General features: G+C 46.1%; 2 protein-coding genes across 5 annotated transcripts in view; one reads left to right on the top strand and one right to left on the bottom strand.

Annotated features, from left to right (window-relative positions):
- Positions 1–831: 831 nt before the first annotated feature.
- LOC135895781 (uncharacterized) lies at positions 832–16,594 on the bottom strand. Of its 4 annotated transcripts, none has more exons than XM_065423945.1 (5): positions 16,443–16,594; positions 12,676–12,904; positions 11,266–11,370; positions 9,746–9,926; positions 832–2,412 (listed from the first exon to the last, which is right to left on the bottom strand). In XM_065423945.1, exons 2-5 carry the CDS (start codon positions 12,848–12,850, stop codon positions 1,011–1,013), a joined length of 1,863 nt encoding a protein of 620 aa, XP_065280017.1. In that variant the 5' UTR covers positions 12,851–12,904; positions 16,443–16,594; the 3' UTR covers positions 832–1,010. The 4 variants fall into 4 exon arrangements, with proteins under 4 accessions (XP_065280017.1, XP_065280019.1, XP_065280015.1 ...); XM_065423947.1 differs by lacking the exon at positions 16,443–16,594 and adding an exon at positions 13,870–14,031; XM_065423943.1 differs by lacking the exon at positions 16,443–16,594 and adding an exon at positions 13,535–13,863.
- Positions 14,719–17,828, top strand: part of LOC135895812 (glycoprotein antigen BM86-like) — a 236,882-nt gene continuing 233,772 nt past the window's right edge. Inside the window, exon 1 of the mRNA XM_070537626.1 lies at positions 14,719–14,891. Coding sequence (XP_070393727.1) covers positions 14,809–14,891 — 83 coding nt within the window. The 5' untranslated portion in view covers positions 14,719–14,808. The remainder of the gene's footprint in view (positions 14,892–17,828) is intronic.

The raw sequence follows: 17,828 nt of genomic DNA, 5'->3' as shown, positions 1-17,828 counted from the left end.
GACATTGTTTTGCCTGCTACGATCACATCTTAGGATTTAAGTAATTTTGCGCTATATCCTTCGTTTTTTCTGTTTCCTTTGTTCCGAGAAAGCACCGAGCAGCCCAAATGCGTTGCCAACAGGTTGGTAGGCTGCATATACGGATATCTAAACACCCTTCGTGGTATCGGCCAGTTGAATGGCGATTTCCAGTTTCTGTGGCTATGCTTTCCTGAGACGCTCAAATTTTGAACCTCGAATCAAGAAGCAACCAATGACACAAAATAAACGTGCTGGATAACGTAGCTCGATACACGATGCTTTAGTAAAGTAATGGAGCTGAACGAAAATTTCTAAGCACCTCAGAGAAGTTTGTGGTAAATGTCGCGTTGCCGTTGGCACAGAGAATTCTCTGTATTAAAATCATGAGCATCCAAATCATGACCAAACCATGCAAACTTCAATCTAACTGCCTCACGTGCGTCTCTTCATTAAAAGACGCTTAAGAGCCTTTTACGAATGCAATTTCATTTCGCGCAGGAATCTGAAGCATTAGAAAGCGACAATATTGTGTTTGCGTACCCACCTTGGAAGGATGAATTAGTAGTTTCTTTTGGCCGAGTATACTGGGTGACATCCTTACAGGGTCGCTTTTGTTTCTTAACAAACCGCACAGAGCACTATGTATCTTCAGTGCTGAATGCGTAAACATTTTTCAGACTCATTTCCTATTTGTGCTGATCAACTTCCGGTCGGCCGCGGGATATTTTCAAGGTTATTTCGTTAGGTTCTATGGAGCGTCTCTTATACCGGCGCTTGTATGGGCACTGTGGTGAAAATATTTCGAAAAAGGGCAGCAAAAAGCACCATATTTATTTCGCTTCTTCGACGTCAGAAGTGATCCGTCGTGACGGCAAGCGTTTTATTACGCGCATGAACCTTGTTTACTGCCTTAGACTTCGAGGCTCACGGATGCGAAGTTTTTAGCATTTCATCATCACCGCAGATGGTTAACGCGGGGTACCCACTGCTTAGAGTGATATGGATGCGGGAAAGCGAGATCCTGCTCGGGGCGCCCAGCGCGCCAAGCGCACTCCTCCGTCTTCGCGCCTGCGACTGGATGCCGTAAAGGGCACGGCAAGGCTTCTGCGCACAGGATACGCCGTACGAATTCCCGTCAGCGGTGCCCTTTCAGCGACGATCTTTTCTTCCACCACGGGTTCCCTCGGCGGGCCTTCCCTGGCGCTGCGCCGCGATATCGGAGCCGCCCGCTGCGGCATCCCGTCTCTTGTCCGCCTCGTGCGGCCGAAGCCCCCGGGCAGTTCCCTCGCGTGTCGAGCTTTTGCAGGATCGTTCCGAGGCGTTGGCGTCGGCTCCGGCTCTGACGCACTAGATGCTGGCGCCGCCGTTGTAGAGGGTCCGTGGTCGACCGACTTGTCCGAGCGCGACGCCGCAGTGTCGTTTTGTGCAGACGATTGCGAGGCCTCTTTCTCGGCACGAGCGTTTCTTGGCGGCTCATCTGTTACGTATGGGTCTACCATGCCGGGAGGAAATGTTGGGATCGACATGTCGGAGAGCTGTCTTGGCTTGGACGTATTTGATGAGTCGCTCGCACGTGTGGAAGACAGTGGCTGCGGCCGGCTCGAATCTGAAAGTGGGCCCTGTGCGGTGTTTGCGCGGGGAGGCAGCGATGGTGGCAGCGATGGTGGCAGCGATGGTGGCAGCAATGGTGGCATGCCAGCCATCAAGCCATTTTGAGGCGGCCGAGCTGAGAACAATCCTGGTGCACTGTTGTTTACTAGAGATCCTGCTTGTCGCAATGGTGGCACGGTGGGCGCTGTTTTCTTGCCTACAGAGGATCGTTCCGAGGAGGACATTTCCGACGCGCCTGTTCCTTCTAGCTTGGGCTTTGAAGGGATGCTCAACTGTGGTCCTGCAGCTCCGGAAAGTGGCGGATGCCTCGGAGGAGGGACACTTGCCAAGTGCGATTTCGGTGGAGCAGCTTCCACTTCAGACGGCCGGGGTCCTGCTATCGGACCAGTACCAAACATCCCTTGAAATTTCTTATCAGACGGGGGTAATGGTATCGAAGCACTTCGTAACGCCTGCGGAGAATCTGTGACGCCACTCCCGGAAGAATGCCAAGCTTGCTTAGGCACACTTTGGGGAGCCTGCATTTTAGCAACTTCGGGTTTCTTGACGGCAACCTTGGTGACGGAACTTTGTGGATGAACGTTGCTTTTCGATATTCCTACCAGAGGACCATATGGGTCTGGAAGAAGGTAGCCGACAAAGAAAAGGTTTTTCTTCTGCGGAATCTTAAGCGTGCTGTTCACTAGAGTCACGGATGCGCCGTTCTTTTTGCGAAGAATGATTAGTCTAACTTCGGTGTCTTGCATTGTTGGCGCAGCCGCACGGCCGCTTTCACTTGGGCTAGAGGAAAATGAAGAAAACAAAACAAAAATAAAATAAAATAAAACAAAGAAGAAAAACAGTTAGGTAGCTTGTAGTTTTGTTTTAAATAAGCGCATACTATTAAAATAGTATAAAATAGTTATACCCGTTTTCTATTGCATCACATGCCAAAAGTAATCGCTTATACTACTGTTAGATTAGTTTCAGTGGTAATGGCCACTGGTATAGGGGGGGGGGGATGCGTAGTTCCATTCTTTCAACAGGAAGTCTTATAGCAGTGGCGTATTCATTGGTTTGGCTACTGTTATTTATTTCTTGTTGCACAAGTAGCAGTGCAAAATCGCATGTTTTGTCATCAATGACGCCGCTTTGTATTGTCTGTTCAACGTTCTAGGGTCTATGTAGGGACTAACGTTGTTGGCGATTCATTATGTTCTAATAGTTCTAATCTGCCTTTCTTATACTGATGATGGCACCCCGTTCACAAGTAAAACGACATAGAAGGAACTTGGTCTTCCAAGTTCCTAGTCCAGTGCGTACTTTACACCAGAGAAAGAAAACAAACACTACACTGAATATAATTAGCAGGAAACGGCATGAAAAATACACCTAGCGAATGAAACAAGCATACAGGCGTCAACAGGAGTAATCGGCTTTTTCAGATTGCTAGCAACGCAGACAGGTTGAATCAAACTGCATTGGCGTCAACGCGTTTACCTTAAGTCGGGCACAACGTCGAGTTAAGAAAAAAAAAACAATTCAGTTACCGGAACCTAGATGATTAGTTATAACCACGCTGAAAGTGTTTACGCGTGTCTTGGCACTCAGCATGGTCTGATTCGACTCAATTCGTGCAGCTGCATTGACTCAGCTCTATTCGGCACTCATTCACCTCATTCCACTTGCACTAACGTGAGCGTGAGAGCCACATTACAACCTGACAAGCCATCTCTATATGCTTTTTGCTGTTTCTGTTAGTGGCCTATGAGACGCACGAGCTCATCCGAAACACAAATGTACAAGCGGCCACCGAGAAAGGCGACGTTGACCATAGCGGAATGCGGTAGTCCCAGGATGCCTCAGGGAGTTCGAAGCGACAGAAAGCGAAATGCAATTTGAGTACGCGTATACGCTACAAAGTTGCAGCTTTCCTACCATGCTAGAGTCGTGTTTGCTTGCCTGAAGACAAGAGAGTGGGAGAGACTGAAGAGAACGACTCTCACGGGCGAGCCTCTTATCTCCTGCGATGCTACGCAATTGTCGCCGTCGGGTGTGGTGAAGCGAAGTGTCACACGTGTGAAGTCGTCGAGCCATATCGAGTCGGGCGGAAGGGCAAGGAAGCGTGACATCACGGAAGCGTTGCTAGCAGATCGTTTGTTTTGGCGCCTCCGCATCGATGCCTCACTGAACACTTGGCTTCAGTCGCACTGTGAGCTATATATACACACAGGGTGTTCCCACTATCATGCATCAAGATTTAAAGATGTGCAAATGCCACGTATGCCTGTACCTAACCAAGGTAAGGTTGTTTGTCGTCGCTCGGAGATACTTAGTTTACTTTTTTCTATTCCGCCTAACTGCATAATTAGGCTTTATTAATTAATCAACTCCTGAAATATTATAAGTAGATGAAAAATGTAAATGGGAGAATGGCAGAGCAACATGAAAAACTCCTCGATGCAGCTTTCTGTTGCTCAATACGTGCTACATAAGTGGTTTTCCAGAGAAGCCCGCGAAACCAGGCGAAGTGCCTCGAGCGACCAGTTGCGCGGCAATTGTAAATGTCGCGAGCTTTATCACAGTAGTGTTCACACAGCAGTATAACGGAGCAGAGTTGAAGACACGATTTTTGCTTGAAACCCGCCATTCGCGGCGACAGATGTCAGGACTTGCATGGTGGTTAATAATGTACAGAATATTAAACAAAAATCTACTTAATTCCTTGTTATTACCAAAATTAGGTCGCTTGTTGCAATTATACATCTGTGGTTCAATGGGATGCAAAGTATACTAATTTACTCAAAACACCTTGGCTAGCAACCCCTCAGAGAAACGCGTCATTAATATCTGCGGCGAAATTGAATGCTTTTCTAGTTAAGTTTTCATCCCTGCACTTTATCACATCAGCAAATACATAACTAGATAACCAGTATATATTGTGCCGAATATTTTCAGTACGCGTTCTCAAAACTGGTGCAATACGCAAAATTTCTAGGAAATCGTCATGTTCCACTGTCAGTTGTGTGTTGGTTGGCTCTAATTTTTGCAACTGTAACATACCTTTAATTACTCTTATTTAACAAGATAATTCGTAAATGTTAGTCAATTACTCTATAGATTAGGGGTTATTATAAAGAACGATCGTGGTCTCTAATGAACAAATCCGAAAAAAAAAGAAACATCTGTTCATTTAACTATGTTGTGCAGTGCTTTATAGCCACTTCTGTTAAGACAGCTCGTTGAAGGCATCCGTTCATGCACATCTTTGTAACGTGCCGCTAGTTAGCCCCCGCGAAGGCCTTGTTAACTGATGATGAAATTCCAATACACCGTGATTTCTTCAACTACACCACCACTGATTTTGCTACTTTGGTGCTGCTGTCGCAGAGAGAATACTACTTTCATTCCAAGTCTGGTGAACGGGAGTACAATGTCTGCAGAAACAGAAGATGTGTGGCATGCTTTTATTGTTCGGTGCTTTAGCTCGCTTATGGCTTCTTCCATGGTCCCCGTTCTCCGGAGCCATGAAGAAGGCACCCGCCGTATTGGGCAATGTGGATGAGACTTGAATACTGGTGCTGCCGTGCGGCGTCCTTTCTGGAGGCTACTTCCTTGAAGTGCGTGGATGAGTTGTGTGCGACGTTCTGTCAACGAATGTGCTTCACGTCCGCGACCTGTCGGCTTTATTGATTTTCTGGGAGCATTCTTGCTAATATTCTGATGCTAATGGTCCAATCCTAAGAGTCCAATGCTAACAGGAAGTCGGGACATATAATGGAGTCCATGTAAAAGAGCGTCACGAATACATGTGCGTTTCTACTGTTTGATGTGCCTGTCTGGGCATGTTAATGTAGTTTTTCACAGCACCGTTCATTAAGGTTTTATTCAGGATTTGCAAGATGAGGCATTACTGAGAACAGTGCTGTTTAAAGTAAGGCGGTTTCCCTTAGGCCGGAGAGTGTCAAGACTGAAGCCGTGCGATGGTGATCGCGGTGAAAGTTTAAGAATTCTGCAGCTTCCCGTAACTCTGGCCTCAATGTACAGCTGACCATGTGGCATATTTCCTTTATGGCTTTTTTTCTCTCAAATGATTAGACCACCATTTCGTACTAGCAGACCGTTGTATGAGCAATCTGAGCGGCCTAGTAAAGCGGTGACACTGTGCCGTGGAGTAGGAACATCACTGACGTGTACCTGTTTGCAAAGTTTCTTGGTTATGTGTGCGATAGCTTTGACGATTGCCTACATTGTTGTTATTACTGAAAAAAAAAAGATGTCTCGGTGCCATATCATCCAAGTCAAAGTTTTCACGTGACCGTATGTATATACGTTTGGACAATGCTAAGGCATCGCCATCTGTATGGCTAAGGTGACTGCATCCTCACCTCTCTATAGCGAAATAATGAATTGCGTAGCGAATGAAATCCCTCCACTGCAGACGTCATGTTTGGGGACTAAATAGCCGTTTAAATTGGAGGATGCCGTTTCAGAGCTGTAGAGAGTGTAAAGCGGAGGACAGACCTCATGAGAGGCTTTGGGAGAAGCGCACTTTCTTTCAAGATCTAGAGGAAAACGGAATAGAATGCTTAAAACTGTAAGCTGGCGAGACAGCCTCTAACGACAACTGGCTATTTGACTCTCCATTTATACATCATAATTATCACCCAGCACCAGGAGTAGCATGTCAGGCGAACAGCCGGGCTAGCATCTTCAACATATTATTAAAGCTAACCTCCCCTCCCCCCTCTCTCTCTCTCTCTCAGATTTTTTGTCTTTCCGCGTTGAACAATTGTCCCAGTTCTAAGATTGTGCTGGGACTATCGCTAGTGTGCCTTTATATTAGAACTATCTCGCAACTTTAAATACCAATGTCGTGGCGCATAGGGCTCCAAGTAAAATTGATGCCCTTTGTTACACTTTGTTTTCTCAGATTCCATTACCTGCCCGAATGTTTCTTGTTCTTATTCATCTTACCGTTGGTGAGAATGTTTTGGTGCAACTTGACATTCTTGATCAAGGTGATACAGCTACCATAATTTTTTTATAAATTGACGTGCTGTATTATTGATGTCAGGACTACGCCTAATCAAAGCTCTACTAATTCCGCGTAATATCAAAACTACCGATTGTGCTTATACCATGTGCCCCAGCTAACGTTACGCCAAGCTGAACAACGAAAAAGAAACAGATTAAAATATAAAGCATAGTGCAACATACAATGATAAAAGCTATTGTTCGGTCGTCAGAAGTCTGACCGCCAAACACCGTAGACCTTAAGATTGTGTTTAGCAACATGTATTTTAAAATCTCTCTTGTTTCTTTTTCGTTGAGCAGCTTGGCTAACATTAGCTGGGACGCCCTTTATATCGGCGTATGCCTGTGTCAGCGATGTGTGGCAACGTATTTCGTGCATGTGGCCGGTAGGCTCTTTTGGAAAAAGTTGGCGCATTTCTGTACTAAATTTCCGTCGTAATCAAGTGAAGGATCTTCCCAATTTGTCTTCTCTAACTTTAGAGCCTGGCGCTCTTTCATAAGGTTGCATAGTATATGTAATATTATAATAAACGTCCTAATAGCGACCAAAGGTCGAACGTGCCCTTGCAGACTGTAGTAAAGACCCTTCGCGTTCTTTTGAAGTCGTAAATACCGGGACAATTCAAGCGAACACGTTTCTTGCTATATGCGTAGCTGCGCCTCATACTTCCACTATCCGCCTTGGCGGCGTATTGGCTTTGGCGTTGCGCTGCGAAGCGTGAAGTCGTGGGATCAGGTCCCGGCCGTTGCGGCGGCGATTCGAGGAGGGGGGAGGAGGAGGAGGAGGGGGAATGCAAAAATCGACCGCGTACCGTGCATTGGGTGCACGCTAAAGAACCCCAGCTGGTCCAAATTAATGTGGAGTCTTTCACTACAGCGTGCATCATCACCAAATCGAGGTTTTTGCCACGTAAAACCGCAGAATTTCGTTTTCTTAAATCCCTCCATTGCCTCAGGGATCGCGCTGTACCTCTGCGGTGATGCACCCGAGGACGGCGGACTCTCAATAAAAGGAAACAGAAAGAAAGTGAGAAAGAAAATTTGTTAAAAAGAAAAAAAGTACTCCTAATAACAGTTAGAAATAAATATTCCCTGCGTCAGCTACCAGATTCGCCCACCTTTGCTTTATTGATTGGAACACATGACCAAAACACTTGCTAAGAGCAAATGTTAAGAGCAGTCCTGCTTCAAAACAACATGTGCATCGAGTTCAATAATTTCTTGGCATTTATATCGCTTGCTCCCTAACAAAGAAAATATAATGCGGTCGAATGGGCTGTAACAACGTGTGATTTTTCTGAAAGTTTGAAACAGCCTCAAGTTCATCGTAGTGCTTCAGCTTCTAGCACTCCGCAAACAATGTAGTGGTTCCTCATCAGCTTTAATATGAAAGCATGGTTTGATTTCCCGCAACTAAAAGAATTGGAAAGGGTTCCGAAATACACAGAAAATTTTTTTCAAGAAGTTTGCCAGTAACAGTGGTTGTGGTCCACAATCACAATATTCAAACCGCAGTTAGCGACACCAGAACTTTTTCTTCTCCCAAAAGTAATTTACGAGCACGGAGGCTATGGACAATAAATGCTCTTTAAAAAGAAATCGGAGATGGTTGAACGCACTGTCTGGGTTGTTTGGCGTGGAGCTACCCATGTGCTAATTTCAAACTAGAAAAGTGCGCGAGCTTTCAAGTCTGTAGTCGTGGTCTCCGATTACAGCGTTTGAATCATTTGAACGAGACGGGCGTCAAGAAAGGCGTCGGATGGTTCCTAATAAGAAATGTCTATATGCGCTGTTCCATTAACCTATAACCGTAACCTATAGTTATCATAACATCTGTTTTTCTTGATGTGCACCACTGGTTTTTCCAGGGAAACCTGAGATATTCACTTCAACCTTTTCTCGTCGTCTGCTTTGTCTTTGTCCTTATGATTTTCACGATTGTGTCTAAGTTTTTTTTTAATGAGATGGCATATCAGCAGGCGTTGCGCACTCTTGTAATTTACTGTTAAGCGAGTGTTTTGTCTTCGCCCGTTGAGAGGATTACTCCTAGTTAGCCAGAAAATGCAACCCACAATAGCGTCGAAATATCGTTTCGCACTGGCAATGATACAGCCAGTGCGTACGCGGAAAATTTCAGGCCAATGGAAGGAGTACAATATCAGCAGTGTTATTCAGTTTTGATTGCATAACGTGAAGTGCGACTGCTCGAGGCGTCAGGGAAGCTGCAGCGTACATCTGCGTGAGTCGCCGTCTATAGAAAGCTAGTGCTTTGTGCGAAAAAGAACTTGGGTGACGGCTGTGTTCCTGAAGACCACAATTCTGGGCTCATATTTTGCTGCGGACAGGTAAGGATGACTTAACGAGCAGTGTTTAATTAGCATATAACATGAACGGGGCACATAAGACGTAAGTGTTTATGGCGCGTTACAAAACAAACGAATGAATGTATAAAATTAATAAATACAGTTGTCGTGCACATCCAAATCAAACAAACCGCATAGACGGTAACGATAAAGACGAAGTTGAAAGGTAAATTAAAAAGCTTTGTGACGTATATTATGCAGGGAGAGCGTTCCAGCGAAGATGGCATATGCCTTCATAACGTTCTCATTTGATTGCAAATAGATCGCCGTAACGAACAACACTGTTGTTATTGAGGCAGGTCATTTAAGTTGAAACTCAATGCCGGGGCTTTACGTGCCAAAAACACGATCTGATTACAGGGCATGGCGTAGTGAGGAACTCCGAATTAATTTTAACCATCTGAGGGCCTTTGACGTGCACCAAATGAGTGGCACATGAGAGATTTTGCATTCCGTTCACATCGGGTGCAATCAGAAATTTGTATCTTCGGCCATGGAGCCCATCGTAAAGGGTCGATGTCGTCTAACTGCCATAGATTACAACAGGAACGAAAAGAGGAAGTGCCGCACACAAGTGTAATGGTTGCCAATTGTTATCTTGCCATCAAGGTCCGAGAGTTGCATCATGCCACCATAAGGACTGGAGAGAAAGAATGGGCCTGCCAGCTCTAGTGCTTAATTGCAGTTTACTATAAGGACGGCAAGCGGACACCCTGAGGGAATTACGCAGTTACCTAGTGCAGGCTATCCGGCAGTCTTCCATCGAAGCGAAGTGGTTGATTGTCCGCTGGCAGAAGCCCTTCTGAGGCATGCAGGTGCGCTTGTACGGGTTGTACGAAAAGTACAGGGAGCGGCACGACACAGACTTCAGAGCTGTGTCTGGAACGCACACCGCCTTCAAGCACCGGTTCCATCCTTCATTAGGAAAGCGAGAAATGAAATTAGTTAGTGTTTCGATTAGAGAAATAAAATATACTGGAGTAATGTACAGCAACTTTTTTTCAAGAATGAAAAATAAAAGTAAGAGCAAGAAGCGGGAAATTATAATCTACTAGGCTGCGGCACTAAACTAGAAAGGAAATCCAAAGGGGTTTCTCAGAAAAAAAAGAAAAGATTCGCGGTTGAAGAAAATTAATATTCGTTGTGATTCGGCATCGAACTCGGGACCAACGTCTTTCTGGGGCAGTCGCTCTACCATTTGAGCTAACCAAGAATCTGGCAGGTCGCAGAGCGAGGCCATATTAATGAACGTAGCACAGGGACGCTTAATATGACGAATAAGCTCTTCGGAAGCCCGCAAGGTGGAAAAATGTCGGTGAAATTCGTGAACGTTCCTCCACCTTGTGGGTTTTCACCGAACTGATTTGCCGAATGAAAGAAAGTCTGAAAAGAGATGTTTGCAATGGGGTTAGCGAAAAGAACAAACAAACCAGAAACATCCTCCCAGATAAACAACAACTATTAGCAAACTAAATCTTATACAACGGTGGGCATCTTCATCTAGCCGTTCTACCACCGTGCCTTCGGTTTCCTAAATGCCGGTACCGAAATCGCCGCCATGACGTCTAGCTGGGCCTTCAGGCTCGTCCGTCTTAGGCATAAAATGACGGAAGCATCTGCATTGTGGAGCAACCAAGTAGCTTATGAGCAACGAATTTTCAAGGCGCCGATATTCATTTGCGGACAACACGGATGTGTACATCTGCGTTGTCGAAAGTTATGAGATGTTGGAAGCTTGGTTGTCGTCGCGGCCCCGTGTAACCCAGATAGACGCGGTGCTATGTAACACTAGGTGCTTTACACTGTTCCTATAAGCAAAGGATTTGCCGTCAATCCTCTCACTATGAAAAATGCGTCCGCCCCAGAGGAACACGACGTATAGGCTATGTTTCACGCCAACATAGTCGTGAGTCCTACCACCTGTACTATAGAAGTGGGGCTACAGATTAGGTGTTGGTATGGGATAAATTTGGTTGGGTTGACGGCAGCTTGCCTGTCCCCAAAAGCAGAGTCACTTCGAAGGTGTCACTCGCGCACGCCAGAATATAGGAATATTTTACGAAAACATACGGCAGTCCCTAGCAGCGAAACGCGGGATTCTTTCTTGAAGAACCGCAGTAAGACTCCGCCATAAATGTCCTGCAGAACGTAATATTTCTTTCCTTTTTTGAACATGTTGTCCATTCTTCTGGGGATTCATACAAATCGCCGCAGATTATTAATACAATGAGGTTGCACTCCGCGAGGTACTCACTTCTGTGCAAAACGACCGAGCTCGTAGCGACGCTCTTGGCTTTATGGAAGAGTTGGGCAAAGGCAGCTCCACTACCACCACTGCCACCAGCACTTTGCCTGAAGACTTTCGAGAGAAAAAAAAAAGAAGGGGGGTGGGAAGGGGTCATTCTTAAAACCTGTCTTTGGTCTCACTGCCACAACATGATTACGACATAAGGCAATATAGCAAGCATGTAGATTTCCTTTTGAACCGCCAAGTCAACGGATCACGTGATCATGCGAATGTAACCGAATGTAACCGATCACACGAATGTAACCGGAAGGTTCCGCACGCAGAGAATGGCAAAGCAATGCCACTTTTGTAAGCCACTGTGTGAAATACCCGACTTAACCAACGCACCCGAACTGTATTTACAGACAAAGCACTTACACTTGAACTGTAAGAGCAGGTGCCAGCCAATCTTGATGTTGGATGTATTATTAGCGAAGGAATATGAAGCAGCACTTGCAGACTATAATGTTTGTGAATTCGGCTCCAGATTTGTGGCTACATTGTAAAAGCGGAGAGACGCATGTGAAACCCCTGCTGAATTCAGCTTCATCTTAAACTTTTCTTAAAACAGACGATATGCGCACTCGGCTTACCTTTTATAGCGGTCTTTACGAAAGCGCCAATGTTATTACAAACTGTCTTAGTGGCGCAATGTACCTACGGTATCCTGGTGTCTCGATGGTAATTCCAAACAAGAACAGTTGGCGAGCGGTTACAGAACTCCCATTGCTGTTAGCCCTCTCAAAGATGAATCTGCCCTAACAGGTTCATTTTTCACTTTACTGACTATAGCATCCTGATTCTCAGCAGGAATATACCACTTAGATACCTGAAAATGGTCGCCCTATTTGTCCAGTAACAGTACGTAGCATATCGGTGCCGATTGAGCGTCGCTAGGCTTTTAGAATTATTGCGTGGTCGTCCACTTCCTGTCCTCGGCCGCAAGAATTGGGCACTTTGTTATAGCGCAACTGTAAGGTAAATAAAGTAATTCTAACTGGATACTCTCGCCGCGTTCACTAACGATGCATAATTTGTTTGCAAATGTTTCAGAATTATTGTCATGCATCTTTGGAAAACACACTGACAATGGCCTATATTTCTAACACCTTGGCAGAATGACAAAACTCTTTGAATCATTAGCAGGTTGAGCCGCTGAAGCCTCTATGAATAACACTTAAGTGGGTAATTGCGATGATCCACCAGTCCTGCGGGTAACCAGACACTGCGATTAATAATAATCAGAGCTCATTAGAGCCCATGAAGCAGCACCTTGACAGTCGACCATGTAGACCTTTAAGTCTACTATGGCTACTCAGCATTTACGTCTCAATCAAATGCGTACACAACAGTACTTATGGCACCAGCAGTACTTACGGTTGTTCCATGCTGCTAACGCTGCCTGATCTTTCTGAGGTACACTGACGGCTGTGATCGGTTCTCCGACGCAAGATGCCATGTGGGTAAAAAATGGCTCTGTCAACGCCAGGCTTGATCTCCATGTGCCGAAAAGGATGAGGCAAAAGGAAACTAGGACGACGCCTGAATTCATTCCTACAACAGTCGATCACGCACCGCAGTACGGGTCCTTCGTGGCGCTCTAGGGCTGAAAAAAAGAAAAACAAAAATTGCCGCTCGGAGATCTCGCTTGTCGGAGCTGTCGAAGTGTATGAGTGGTCAAATGCTGGAGTAATGTATATTTGTATGGTACAACTTGCGTGTAACTGCTGCTACCCTATTTTAATGTACTCTCAAGTCATATAATTCACTTTAGGAAGATCTGTGAACAAACAGTCTTCTACGAAGTGTCTCTGAAATTGAAGTTACTTTGAACAGAGGTCGCATCAAGTGAGCTAAATATACAGTGCTATCTCAGTGTCGCCAACATCAGCCTACTTACTTTGATGTGTACTAGTACCGGGATTTCACAATGAATTAAAGACGCTCGCCATGCTATCCTTGTTTTATTCAAAGTATTGTGATACATTAGTGTCATGTGATCTGGCCATCGTATAGCGTTCTCTTTATAGCTGACTTAATTGTCTGTGTTTTTAGCACTCTTCAGAGATAGAAGTCTGTCTGACTTGGAAGTATTACAGCGACGTCAGTTACGAGGGTAATTACAGTGAGGTTGAATATCATGTTATCGTTTAGTTATTGGTACTGCAAAGTGAAGAGCATACACACGTACAGCAGCCATAAATAATGAGATCAGAAGCGCTACGTCTGTACTCACCTCGCGTTGCAGGGTGTTGATGCAGCACAACTTAAACCATGCCAGCTGTAGCACTTAAGTGTGAATCGAAAGGGAAAAAAAAAATACAAGCAGTCTACAGAAAGTGAACACGAGCGGAAAAACGACGCGAAGAACCAATCGGAGAATCCCTCGCGGCGTGTAGGTGGGGCATTCTCCTTTTTAAATTTCTCTAGAAAGCACACTTGTGCGTACGCTTGTCTTTTGAAAACGGCGCTCTCTCTGCCCGTTGCACAGCGATCGTTCTGAATGGACGCAACCACGTAAACCGGACGGCCTACGGAAAACGTTCGAGAAGCAGCGGAACGCGGACTCACGCATTGAGGCTTTTGCCGAGTTCTCCGCGCCAGTGGTGCCTCAGGCGCATGCTTGTCCGGTGACGTGTGGCGCTTGGACGCATACCGAGAGGCTGGCTGACAAGCCGTCTGTTTAGGCCTAGACAAATCGTTCACCAGAAGCCGGCCACCCCTCTTGCGCCAGACACATTGATGCGTAGATGCGAAAAGGATCAGCGATTCAAGCCGGGTCTCTCACGCGTCCTCTCCGGGGGTGTTCTCGGAGCTCTCGATTCGGCCGCAATATAATAGCAGCGCCACCTGAAGTATGGAGGAAGAAGCTCACGCGGAAATGTTTTTCACTCTTTTTCACGCAAGAAAGTAATATTTAATGCCGCAAATAAATGCGCATACAGGACAGGAGCGCGCCCGGGCGTACGCTTGTTCTTGGTACTTTTGGGCAGTTATACAGTTATTAGGAGTTGAGTGTTCAATTCAGGGTTTTTGCTAACACCTTACGATACCAAAGCGAATGGGAATTGGGGACCGGGAACAGTTTAAGTTCACTGGAGGGAACTTGTGGAGGAACCACTTCAAAAGTTCGGGGCGCGAATAGGCGCGCACAGTTACATTTCAAGATGGCGGAACCCCTGTATACTCGAGAACAGTGCACCACAGCATGGGGGTGGACCGGATGTGGATCGACTAATCTCATTTGTCACACTGCAACGCCTCTTCACGAGGACGTCGTTGCTTTTTCGAGTATTGCATGTAGACTGCGCAAAGGGATCGGCATCGCCGATAGGCTGCACTGCGCTCGCTTTCGGGAAGATTCCACCTGCGGCAGCGCAGCAACAGGCCTGCAGTTGACCAGCTGTGCGCGTTTAGCGGCACGCGGGCGTCCTTGCCGCGTCTCTCCCTGCCCGCAGCAAATCACGGAATCGGCTACGTCGTGACCGCTCCGTGTGTACGAAGCTCGCAATGAATCTCCTGCCCCATGGCAGACTACAAGGAACGCTGCCGATCGTTTACGGACTAAAGCCCCGTGCTGAGACGTCCCGACGGTAAGGAACGGTTTGTATGGGTCTGAACAGGTCGGCGTGCGTGTTTATTTTGCCGCTAACACAGAGCTCCTCGAAGGGCTCCTAAGCAACCGCGGCGCTCTTTGAGCGCCGTCGACTCTCGAGTGGAAGACTTTCTACCAGCGTCAAGACTCAGGGCTTGTTTCCTTGCTAAGGGGTGTCTCGATGAAAGGGCTTTCTTTCTTTCAGCTCAAAGACTCAAAAAGCTTGTCAGCTGTGTCTGGCGTATAGGGAGTCCTTGGAAGAACGCCTAATCTCTTTCAGACGAAAGTCGTGGATGTTTCAGGTTAAACTGGGACGGTTTTTTATTTCCGGTTTGTTCGGTACTCTGCTTTTATGCAGTTCGCTGACGTTGTAACGAACACCTACAGAACCCGAGAATTTCGAAGCATAGGGCATCAGGCGGTTTGCTTAAAAGCAGCATCTTTCATCCATCTGCAGCCATTCTGAATAATAAAAAGGATTAAATGTAACCACCAAGTTGCCATCAGCAATCGTGACTTAGCTTAATGAGGATTCGTGTAAGTCGATATAGGATTACCACCATTCAATTACTGTTCACTTCCCTCTTCTGACGAGCGTTGTAGCCTATCTTGCTGGATTTCCCAAGAAAGAACGTCACTTTCATTAATTCTTCTCGTAATCGCAAGTTGCCGCTCATTTCAGAGACCGAAATCATTATTTCTAGTTCGTTGGTGCACTGACGAAAATTTCTGATTGTGTACACTTAAATTCTATCTGTTTGCATAAAGGCTAATTTCCAGAGCATAATTGCCCTAAGTTCTAATTTCTAACCTCCCGTGTCAGCTGCTCCATCTACGAGAAGACTTATTCGATGACTGAAAAATAGCGAAGGTAAGTTTACGTTGGTCTCTGCTAGTGGCTACTCAACGGCATAAAATATTGTGCCATAAAATTACGCGAACAAACGTAAAGAAAAGTTTCGTGGTGCGCCGCGCAGAAAGTAATCGGAAAATTCTACTGTAGCTAATTAAGCGCTTACTGGCCTTTACAAGGTCGGAGACAAAATAATTTTTCTTGTTGGATGTTACAAAACGCCGGATGATGCAATGTTTAAAGCTTCAGCCAAGTAATGCAACATTAGTGGAGACTATCTTTGCTTGAAATTTTTAGTGAATGCATCCTTAATATACGGACGAAACAAGATGAACCAATTACTTGCTTGTCATTGCTGAAATACAAATGACCTGTTCTTGCACTTCATGTGACGTTAGTTCGTGGCGACTACCTCCACGTTCATTGACAATAGACGTCGGTAGGAAATGAGCACAGCATACATAGCGGAGGGAAATAATTTCTTTTTCAGTCTAGACGTATACTCCCAAAATTAGCACGACCAACCTGCTCGTTCTAAATAGAAACTGAGGTTCTGGAGCAGTGTGAATTCACAGACTAAAAACGACAGAGCGCGGTGAGATAACGGAGCATTTCAAGGGCGAAATCATGTTACGCAAGCTAAGCAACCGCCACCAGTTAATTTTTTTTTCACCGCTAAAATCATTGTTCTCCTACCTGTCGTAAGCGACAGCGTTGACGAGCCAGCTGCGGTGACTTCACAACCAAAAACAAGAAAGCGAATTTCGCCGAAGTATCCCCGGGAAACCTCTTCGACTCCGCGTCCCCTCTAACGCCTGGAGCGCGCAAGCACAAAGCATTCTGCTCCTTTCGTGACTTCACTGCCATAACTTACGCGTAGCCTGCGCGCGTTAGCCTAAATATGTCCCTTCTCGCTCCATTTTCTCTACTTCTTTCATGGTTTGATTTCCGTTTCTTTAATTCTCGCAACAGTTGCTGCAAGGTGCCCCGCTTATTAAGGGGCGGCTTGTCGGCTAACGAACCGAGGGCCGCACGACACGCCCGGTCCTGTGTCTGCCTCGCCTCCTCGTGTTCGCGGTACTATATTCTTATGATTTAATATCTCCCTTGTTTTTATTCTTTATTTGAAGCCCGAACTGGTTCAAGGCTGAATAATTTTTTTTTGTCTTTGAGCGACATGTTATCACGATAGCGACTACATAGCGTACGTTTCAGAAGACACACTCTCGACTCACACTTTCCATTTATTTAAATTATATTCAATTAACAGTCACCGAAGACCTTCATGGGTTTAGTAGAATGAGGAGTGTTGGAAGCGTTTGGAAGGATGGCACATGTGTCTAACGATAAAAGTGGCGCCATATAACCTCGCGACTTGCGTTTTAGGCGCGGCTATATGTACTAGTACTCGATCCTCTCTTTCTATCTTTCCCGCTTTCCAAAACTGTGCTTCGAACGGGAAGAGCGTTCTGCGAAAGAACATGAAGGTCCGTTAAACGCTCTGGTCGAATCGTACCCGGGTGCTACCTCGTTGCGAGCGCGTTCCGCGTTTCCACGCCCACGACGTGAAACTATAACAGCCAGGTTAGCGTGCGTCACGTACTACGGGGCGTGATTGTAGACAGTTTTATATACACGTACATAGAGGCTTCACGTACGCAAACGTGAAAAGCCTACGTACCTTAGGTGCACGCCATCTGAAACGCCTTTAGCTACACGTACGCGACGCACGCCAAGAGGGACCCTGTAGCTCCATCTATCGGGAAATGTGAACACGGCGGTAGCCAATTCAACCCCGTCGCCGTGTTTCGATGCAAGCCGTCCGCGCGCGCGCGGCCCGCTATCGCTTGTTCGTGATCTCGCGGAACTTCCGCGCGAAGCTGTCTACGTGCGCAAGAAACGCACGCAAACAATTGAATCTCACCTACGTCCGTGAGACGCGCGCACTACCCGCTACGTTCTACGCATGCGCACTGCTGACACGTAGAAGCTGTACGTACGCAAAGCCTCTACGCACGTGCAACTAAAACTGTCTTGTATCTTAGCAACGTGTTTTGCTCTGACGGGAAATAGTTCAGGATA

Source organism: Dermacentor albipictus, chromosome 4, assembly GCF_038994185.2.
Source record: "Dermacentor albipictus isolate Rhodes 1998 colony chromosome 4, USDA_Dalb.pri_finalv2, whole genome shotgun sequence".
Taxonomy (NCBI): Eukaryota; Metazoa; Arthropoda; class Arachnida; order Ixodida; family Ixodidae; genus Dermacentor; species Dermacentor albipictus.
The sequence above is the reverse complement of the archived record's forward strand: the minus strand, read 5'-3'. Positions and strand labels throughout refer to the sequence as shown.